Source organism: Mytilus trossulus, chromosome 14 (assembly GCF_036588685.1).
Source record: "Mytilus trossulus isolate FHL-02 chromosome 14, PNRI_Mtr1.1.1.hap1, whole genome shotgun sequence".
Classification (NCBI taxonomy): domain Eukaryota; kingdom Metazoa; phylum Mollusca; class Bivalvia; order Mytilida; family Mytilidae; genus Mytilus; species Mytilus trossulus.
The window spans coordinates 14,408,854-14,419,008 of record NC_086386.1 but is presented as its reverse complement, the minus strand read 5'-3'; the positions used below and the strand labels follow the sequence as shown (position 1 = coordinate 14,419,008).

General features: G+C 32.5%; 1 protein-coding gene across 1 annotated transcript; it reads left to right on the top strand.

The window, feature by feature from the left end:
- Positions 1-725: 725 nt before the first annotated feature.
- Positions 726-7,977, top strand: LOC134696647 (piggyBac transposable element-derived protein 2-like). Its single transcript, XM_063558557.1, has 2 exons — positions 726-1,178; positions 7,545-7,977. The coding sequence occupies exons 1-2, from the start codon at positions 1,127-1,129 to the stop codon at positions 7,763-7,765; spliced, it is 273 nt and encodes a 90-aa protein (XP_063414627.1). The 5' UTR covers positions 726-1,126; the 3' UTR covers positions 7,766-7,977.
- The last annotated feature ends 2,178 nt before the right edge of the window (positions 7,978-10,155 follow it).

Sequence of the window (10,155 nt, the reverse complement as noted above, 5' to 3'; positions counted from 1 at the left end):
TTCCTTACTCCGTATCTGATGATGTCTCGTGATGTACATGTATTTGTGACTTTTGAACATTAAGTGAATAACCGAATATCTTGAACTATTTTTCAAATTATTTATTGACATTAACAGTAAATTGATTAATTTGTTGATAACTATATGTGTCTGTATTCTAAATTTTGGTAAGTATACCTCACCGATCTTTGGACTAATGTGTGGGCACATTATGTCTTAAGAGAGGGGGGGGGGGGGGGGTGTATTGGTGGTCACTTTGTTTACTTATTTATTCTATATATTTGGGGAAATTGGGTAACTTTAGAATTACTTATAGTTCCGTAACTCTTTCTTCCGAGACCGGCCATGAAATTATCCTTGTCAGGACTTCCTGTTCTGGCACGTGCCCGACCGGGCTCGTTGTCCCTAGGAACTATAAGTATGACGTCACTCACCGGGTTCTGGGCAGTCTACACTTAGGATTTAAAATGAGCAGACGCTCATACGATTTGGCTTGCAAATATGGAACCTTTTTTTTATACAAGTAGACTAGCCACCACCGTATTTCAGTATATTTATTTATGTCAGAATCGTATGTTCAACCATAATGTTTGTCTTAAAATAAACATCTTGTTTATATTCACGTAGTTTTACGTACTTTGTCCGATATCCCAGAACTTGGGTAGACAACGGGAAAACGAAGCCAGTGGAATCTTTCACTCCCGTTACAGTAATAACAGGCGACAATAACAAATATGGCGGCCTCCGGCAGGCCGAGTGTATGGGATGTTTAGGAACAAATTGTGACTGGACCAGCCCTTCAAAATATATCAGACGACGAAAGTATTGAAGGTAAGGATAACGGGAATGTATCTGACATAGATGAACCGTTGGTTAGCGAGGAGGAAGATGATATTGATGGTGAAATCGTGTAGGATCAGGAGGATGGAAATGATGATACTGGCATGAATGAGATAATATAGAGCGAGGCCAATCAAGATATATACATGTTCGACAGTTAAACGAACGTACCGGACCTCAAGTATTATTGAATGCTGATGTTAGTGAACTGGCACAGACATGATTAGTAAACATGCCCAAGAGACCAACCTAAATGCAACACGCAAACAGCAGCTAGCCGGACGAAATGACACAAACCTGGACGGAGACAGATTTGGCTGAAATGTCTGAATATTTAGGTAAGTGAAAAACAATATCTGTACAAACTAACAAGGGTTATACGTGTACGATTCATTGTAAGCTTGGTTGATAGTAAGAAAATTAAATTGAAATGCATAGTAAATTCCCTTTATTAAACTGATATATATATATACATGTACATGTATGCATTTTTATGCACTCATGTACAGGCCTGTTATTTAGTGGTTGTCATTTGTTGATGCTGTTCATAGGTGTTTCACCTTTCTCATGTTGAAGATAAGACTTGTTTTGTTTTTTTAAATTATCTTTGGCTCAGAATATAAAACAAGATAAATAAAACTTTTATTTTGGCCGAAAATTATTGTACAAGTTCATTTAGCAAATAATTTATACACATACATGACATAGAGTATACACAATTGCGGGCCTTACAAAAATAAACCGCACAAATTAAATCTGTCAATATTAAACTCACAAGTACAATAATTAAACATTAGGGATGGGTGGGAGGGTAACTAATCGAAAATATATCTAATAATGATTACAAAGTTACTAAGAAGTACTCACTGAACATATACTATAGATAGTAGAGAATTACGAAATGTCGAAGAAAACGAACTTCGCATATAATTATGCGTTTTTATAATTAAAAACTATACAATTATCTTTGGCTCAGAATATAAAACAAGATAAATAAAACTTTTATTTTGGCCGAAAATTATTGTACAAATTCATTTAGCAAATAATTTATACACATACATGACATAGAGTATACACAATTGCGGGCCCTACAAAAATAAACCGCCAAACAAGCCCGCAAAAGACAAAAAGAAAAAAAAGAAAAAGCAAAAGAAAAATAACTCACACCCACAAACTGATATACACTTGTGTAAGCCTGACGAGACTCAAGAAATCAAAACGATACTTTCTTGTAAATCTCCTACTGAAGATCCAAAGAATATGTTACTTCTTTGAAAATCTTCTGACTCAACGAATAAAGAACTTCATTGTAAGCCACATACTAGAATGGTTATCTACAAAATATGAACAAATTAGAATTAACATACTATAAATTACAACTACATAATTAAACATATACAATTTACAAATGTGAAATGACATGAATAAAACACATCTTAAGCTGGGTAACTCCAGCTTCATTTAAATGCAAACCTCCATCTTTAATTGCAAATAAATCTCTTTTAGGAGAGCCCTTAAATAAAAATCTTCTATAAGACTTAATGAAACTTATTTTCTCATCTTTACAAATACCAATCAAGGCTTTATTAATCTGAACAACCTTATATCCAAACTGAACAAAATCAACTGGTCGCGGTAAAATAGAAGATATCAAGATATTTATGTCTCTATTTCTATTTCTTACACTATATATCAAATTTCTAAATTTACATAAAATAATCTCTATAGAATGTTTCTCTATATCATTGGTACCAAAATGTAAAATAATATGCGAAAAGCTATCAAACTCATGAAGATATATATACTCCTTATCAATAACATATTTAATGTAACCTAAATAAGCTCCACTAAAACTCTGTACAACCGTGTCTTTCATCCCATCCAGATATTTCCCAATAGAGTCACATAAGATTAACACCCTCTTCTTCATTACTGCAATTAAGGGATAAATTTAGTCATGGCCTTAGCAACAGAGACTTTTTCGGATAAAGAAAATTGAAGATTTAATTTATAGGCATCACTTGCCCAATCACCATGAACTTGTATTAACTCTGCAGGTACCTTAGATTCAAAAGCAAAGGTCGCACCCCCTCGGCGGAAACTGTGAGTAGAAAATAGTCGTGGATTCCTGCCTATCTTACTAATAAACTCTTTAATATACCGCTGAAAATCTGTATAAGTCACAGGAACTAACTTGTGTTTACTAGGAAATAAAAAGGCTGGACTATCTCCGGCGGCAGGAATTAATTTACACATATTTCTATAAGCTCTTAATGGACATAATGCAGATCTAGTATTTTCAATCAATGGTATCTTGAAAATTCTATTGCCCATCTGTATGGTTTTTGACCAATTAAAAATTACAATAGCAATATTACCCTCTAAAATTACTTTATTTCTGGTTAACTGTTTATCTTTGTCAAAAGACATTTTAGAATCAGGTACTAAATTAGATTTGCGCGCCATTAAGAAAAAGGCAAATAAAAATAAACACCATATAGTGCACTGCTTTGGATCGTCGTGATTTATAACTCTAGTAATATCTAATAACATATCTACAGTAATAGCTAACCCTTGTAGTGGTAAATGCTGTTTCTCTCTAGTAATCCCTTTCAATAATAACTTGACAGAAAATTCATCTAAATGAACAAAAGGTTTGTCTTACATTAAATGCATAGTTTTAACCCCACATACATAATTTTTTATAGAACTTACTGATTTGAACGATCTACTCAAAAATTGAATAAACAAACAGATCGTTTTTAATGAAACAGGACATTCATTTAAATTAAAAAATGTACAAAAAAGCAAAAAGGCTCGCCACTAAACCAATAAATTCTTTTTTGTTCCTACAGCAAAGGCTGATAATGTCGATATCTTTACATCCCTTTCTAGTTCTCTAATTTGTCTATCTGAAAACGTAAGTTACCATTCATGAATAAACTGAAACAACTCATTTGTCACTTCAAATTCTTCTAAATGTATATATTTTGTCTCTTCAAAAAATGTTTTAGCATAATTACTATGTAAATGCCAGCGAGACAACATATCAGCTAAACGATTGTCAACACCTGCAATGTGAACTGCCCTCAACTCAAATTCGTTAATGGCGGCTACAAAACAAATCTCACGCAAACAAGATTGTAAAAACTGATTCCTTGATTTTCCAGTGTTAATTACTGTTACTGTAACCTGGTTATCACATTTAATCATAATTCTCTTTCCTCTCAAATTAGTTCCCCATAATTTCAGGCATACCACTACTGTTAACATTTCTAATGCATTAATATGAAGCTGTTCATTAACAATAGCATCACGGAATTCAACATGAAAAAAATGTTCTTTGAACATGCCACCACAACCTGTCATGCATGCATCAGAAGAAAATATTTCATCTGGTTTCGACCATTCCTCTATTAACATCATTGATACACCATTATATAAAGGTAAAAACTTTTTCCACCATAAGATGTCTTTTTTAACAAGTTCAGGCACCTCGCTCTTTTTTACATCTTGATAAATATATCTTAACTAATTAAGTATTCGAGAAATAAAAACTCGTCCGGGTCTAACACAACACCCTACAAAATTCAGTTTTCCAACAAGCGATTGAATTTCACGCTTAGAGGCGAATTATTTTCCTACCCACTCCAATAAAATTAAATCTATCTCTGTTAATCTTTCAATAGAAATTTCTAAAGTCATTTTAACTGAGTCACAAATAATTCCTAAAAACTCCATTCTAGTTGAAGGACCCACAGCTTTATGTTCGGACTCTTCAATTCCACAAGAAGCTAACACATTTTGTAATTCTAAAAAGGCTTTTGCAGACAATTCTGGACTTTCTACCCCGGCAAAGTCATCTAAATAGTTTATGATATCAAACCCTAAAGAGCTATAAATATAAGCAATAGCGTTTGTCAATCTTTGACATATTTGTGCAGCTGATCTTAAGCCCATAGACAGCACAATATCAAAAAATATATGTCCATTCCAAGCAAACCCTACTAAAAAGGTATCTCCAATATCAATTGGAATTTGTCTGTAAGCCCGGGCAAGATCCCGTTTGAAAAGATGAGATACACTTCCCTTTTTCTTTATTAACAAAACTAAATCATCTAATCTTGGGTATGTTAAAGAAACTGGTTCACCTAAATAATTATCTTTATCTATAAATTCATTTACACCAGTTCCACCAGCCGAACTTAGGTCTAGAATGATCCTTCTTTCCGTTGAAACCTTTTTAGGAACCGTATTCAATGGAGATAAAATAATACCATGATCAAATGGATTCACATGAAAAGGACCAATAATTGCCCCCTTAGTAAGTTCTTTTACCAAATATTTCTCCATATCATTGGGAAACTCTACTGCCCCACGATGATTTTTAACTTGTAACACCTTTTTTTGAACCTTAAAATCTCGTAATAAACTCATAGATTCCTTATTTCGGTGAAATCCAATTGGAAATCCAAATTCTAACAATTTACAAATTTCTCTGTCCGAATAATCACTACGCATCAATTTAAAATTATCCACATTTATTTTTGATAGTGTTTTTATTTTACAGTCTTCAAAATTCAATTTTGACGATTTAAAAACTAAATCGTGATCATGTAAAAGCTTGTCAGTTTTCAAAACATCATATTTACCCTCATATACTAATTTACAAAGATCGTTTTTACAAGCTTCTGAACTATCGTTCTCTTTTTTATTACCACTGTTCTTTGATAAAAATTTCATATTAGAGTTATTCCTCTTCAAGCTGTCTTTCATGTATTGAGGATAAAAAATCTCCGCATCAGGATCAAGCTTTTTAATACGATCTAGTCAAACAGGAAAATTAGGACAAGTATTAGAACATTCTGGCTGATTTAACTTTTTATTATCCTTTTTTCCAGCAAACTGCACAAATGTGTAAGACAGTCTTATATTGACCTTTGAAATTAATTTGATGCGGCGTGGATTTTGACGTACACCGATTTCTATTATATAATGTACAAAACCAAATACTTTCTGCCTTTTTTGTGAAATCTGATTTAAATGTCTTACTACCAGAAGAGCTCTCCGACTTAGATAAAATGTAAGGACTTAAAACCGGAACTTCAATACACGTAGGGTCATCTTTCCAAGATTTTTGACCCAATTCTATTTTACGTAGCCATGCTGCATAAAAGGCGAGAAGACCTTTCCAAGCATAAATATTACTATAGTAAGTAATTTTCTTTAAAAGATTCAATCTACCCGATTTCTCTGTTTCAGAAATACCATGACTTGTGATAATTTCAAGCTCTCCCGCGGTAAACAATTTAATGTCTAAACTTTTAAAGGAAGTTGATTCATTTACATACTCATATTGTAGAGCGGAATGAGGCCATAAAAGTTGATTCTTGACTTTATCTGACGACTTACTCTGAATACCAGATTTAATTTTTCTTTTCCTACGCTTATTCTTTTTCTTTTCACACTCAGAATCATCTTCCGAATCGGACGAATCGGACGAACTATCCGAAACAGCTATACATTTCTTTTTATCACTTTTCCCTTTTTTCCCTTTTTTTCTATTTACCCCATCATCAGAACTACTCTCTGAACTAGAGTTAGTAATCTTAAGTTTGCTTTTCTTTTTACTAGCGTCTCCTTTTATTTCAGGTTTGTCAAATAACCCCATATCTGACAATTTTTTATCAACTTTTGAATTAAGCCTTAAAGTTTCCATCTTTCTAAGATCAGTTAATTTAACTTTGTCATATATTATACTATCCTCACCTTTCATTGATTTCAACATCTTTTCCCCTTCTTCTATTTTCTTTTTTAAGATTGCTTTCTCCTCCTCTTTCTTCTTTCTTATACTATCTTCTGTGTTCTTCAACTTCTTACGTAACTGTTCTAGTTCTTCGTCTGAGCGACTTCCTTCTTCGTCAGAATCCAAGTCCTCGGCCACTACCTTATCTAAAATTCTTGCTGTGGTGAGTTCTAACTTTTTCCTTGGTGTGGAAATCTTAACAGGATCTGTCAAATTTAATGCTGGCAGTCCATAATCATTCAGCGACTTGTAATTTATGCCTTTACGAGATCGTAAACTTTCTGCCATTCTCTAACTATATTCTCTAACTCTAATCAAACTAAAATTCTATCTAACAATATTCCAACTTAACTAATCGAAAATATATCTAATAATGATTACAAAGTTACTAAGAAGTACTCACTGAACATATACTATAGATAGTAGAGAATTACGAAATGTCGAAGAAAACGAACTTCGCATATAATTATGCGTTTTTATAATTAAAATCTATACCATTTTTGGGTCCTTTAAATAGCTTGCTGTTTGGTGTACAAAATGTAAACCTTAGCTCTATGTTGAAGGCTGTATGTTGACCTATAATTGTTTTGTTTTTTTTATTCATTGTGACTTGGATTGAGAGATGTTTCATTAGCAATCAAACCACATGCTTTTATTTAAAATATTTATTGGTTTGTACATGCCTTTATACATGTCTGATATTTTAAAATTGTGTTTGCTGTTATATATGTTTTTTTTTATAATTTTCAAAAGTAGAAGTAGGTTTATTACAGAAATTTTACATGTCAAGATATGTACACAGCCTATATCAACATACACATGATGTATATTTAAAAGTGATATTAAAAGTAACTTTTTTATGACAAAAAGTTAAAAGTGTATATTTTATCTTTTCTAGGAATCCTAATTCTAATGGGGACTATACATGTTCTGGACTACAAGTTGTTATGGTCGACAAATAAATTCCTTGCTAATGGAGGTGTAAAAGATGTCATGTCTGTAAAAAGATATGAAAAACTGACACAGTATTTACATGTGAATGAACCAGAGGCGGATTCTACTGACAAACTTGCCAGAGTTAGGCCTCTATTAGACTCTGTTCTTGAAAGATGTCAGTAGCTAATAAACGTTAACTCTTCCTTATAATCCATGTTATGATGATGTATGCGTGACTGGACATTAAGCAGCAAACAATCAATGATCAACTATATTTTAATACGATTAATTTAGTTTAAATTAAAAATGTTTTATCCTTGCAATTGATCCTTTATAAATCAAAACATTTACTTAATATATATAGAATACATGTATAAATGAAATACCTTTATCACATAAAATATGTACTCACAGAATTTATTACTTGGTGTATACCAGTTATTTTAGAGTGATATTACTGAAAGGAGACAAAAAGATGGTACTGTTAAATATATCACAAGAGCGAGGATCATTACTAATTACTAGGCAAACTTTCATGGTGTTGATATTAATATTTGTGACCGAATTCGTTCAAAATATCCTGTTAGAAGGAGCTCCAAAAAGTGGTGGAAATTTCTGTTCCTGTCTCACTAATATGTGTGTAATAAATGGCTTTATATTGTATGACCATTTCAACCAAGTAGAAAAAAAAGATAAAAAGATACACCCAACTTGATTTAAGGATTAATTTGGTGGCACATTTAATCAATGGCTACTCTTTCACTAAAGGAGAACCCCTGCTCTAGTTGTTTACCCAATGGACATGAGCAATCCCAATTTACACAGACATACTTGATTAAAAAGGAAAAAATTAACATGTAAATTTTTATGCAGTTTTGAATGTCATAGCCTGTTCCATGCTGTCATTGGTTTGTTGTTATGGAAGAGTGAAGCTGCTAAATGATTAATAAAATTGAGAATGGAAATGGGGAATGTGTCAAAGAGACAACAACCTGACCAAAGATAAAAACAACAGCAGACGGTCACCTACAGGTCTTCAATGTAGCGAGAAATTCCCGCATCTGGAGGCGTCCATCAGCAGGCCCCTAATCATATATACACTAGTTCAGTGATAATGAATGCCATACTAATTTCCAAATTGTACACAAGGAAACTAAAATTAAAATAATACAAGACTTACAAAGGTCGGAGACTCCTGACTTGGGACAGGCTCAAAAATGCGGCGGGTTAAACATGTTTGTGAGATCTCAACCCTCCCCTACACCTCTATAGCTAGCCAATGTAGAAAAGTAAACGATAACAATACACACATTAAAATTCAGTTCAAGAGAAGTTCGAGTCTGATGTCAGAAGATGTAACCAAAGAAAATAAACAAAATGACAATAATACATAAATAACAACAGACTACTAGCAGTTAACTGACATGCCAGCTCCAGACTTCAATTAAACTGACTGAAAGATTATGATTTCATCATATGAACATCAAACACAAACCTTCCTGTTAGGGGTTTAGTATCATACCATTTGTATATTAACTGTTAAATATTTGTGGTTTGTTTGGCACAGTAATCAATGAGTTTGAACTTTATAAATCTCAAAGGATTTTTTTTTTAATTAATGTCTTTGTATTAATTTTAAATCCAGTAGACAAAAATATTCTATTTCATTCTATTCTATATAAATTTTATGACTCTATAAATGTTTGTCCACTTTTAATGATATATATAGATTCTTACATTGATACCAGTGGATTATCGGATTTATCCAATCGAGATAGTTAAATTATCAATTTTAAAGTTCGAGCCGCCTCGGCGAGTACTTTAAAATTTATAATTTAACTATCGAGATTGGATAAATCCGATAATCCACGAGTAACTATGTAAGAATCTGTTTCTCTAATGATTAAAAAGACATTTTCTTTTTTTGTTTTCCGAAATCCCCTTCGAGTGCCTTTCACATTGCACGAAGTTGTCAATTTCATTAACACCTGTTATCATATTTTGGTTCATCCAGTCAGCCAAAAAGGTCATGACCCTTAAAATCATCCAATGATCTTCTGAGATCACCAGCAACCACACGTTGATTAAATTTTTGTATACAATGGGTTCGAAAAGGGATAAATTTTCATAGAATTAGAGAAACATGTGTAATTGATTTTTCTGTGAAGCAGATAAAAAATTATAACTGCATTAAATACTTGTATCAATTGCAGTAATCTTATTTCTTTCATAAAAGTGTCTTCAGTTTATCTTTGGAGTAAAAAACTGACAAAAACAGTAACCATGATTTAACTACTTGGTTAAATTTACAATTGAATTAGGTTTTTCAATGTGCTGGTAATATTTCATTGCATGTGTGGGATCGAAATAGACCGACCTTTTTTACGAAGTTCTTTTGATTATTCCCCTTTGTTCACTATGACAATGGCATTTTCAAGACGTTATCAAAAATCTATTTCTCTTTAAATTAACCATAGAACACGTATAGTTATCTGATCAATTGACATAAAGTACGAGTATCAGAAGTTTTCAATTAAGATAGCCATGTTGTCTAATAAATTCGGTAACATACA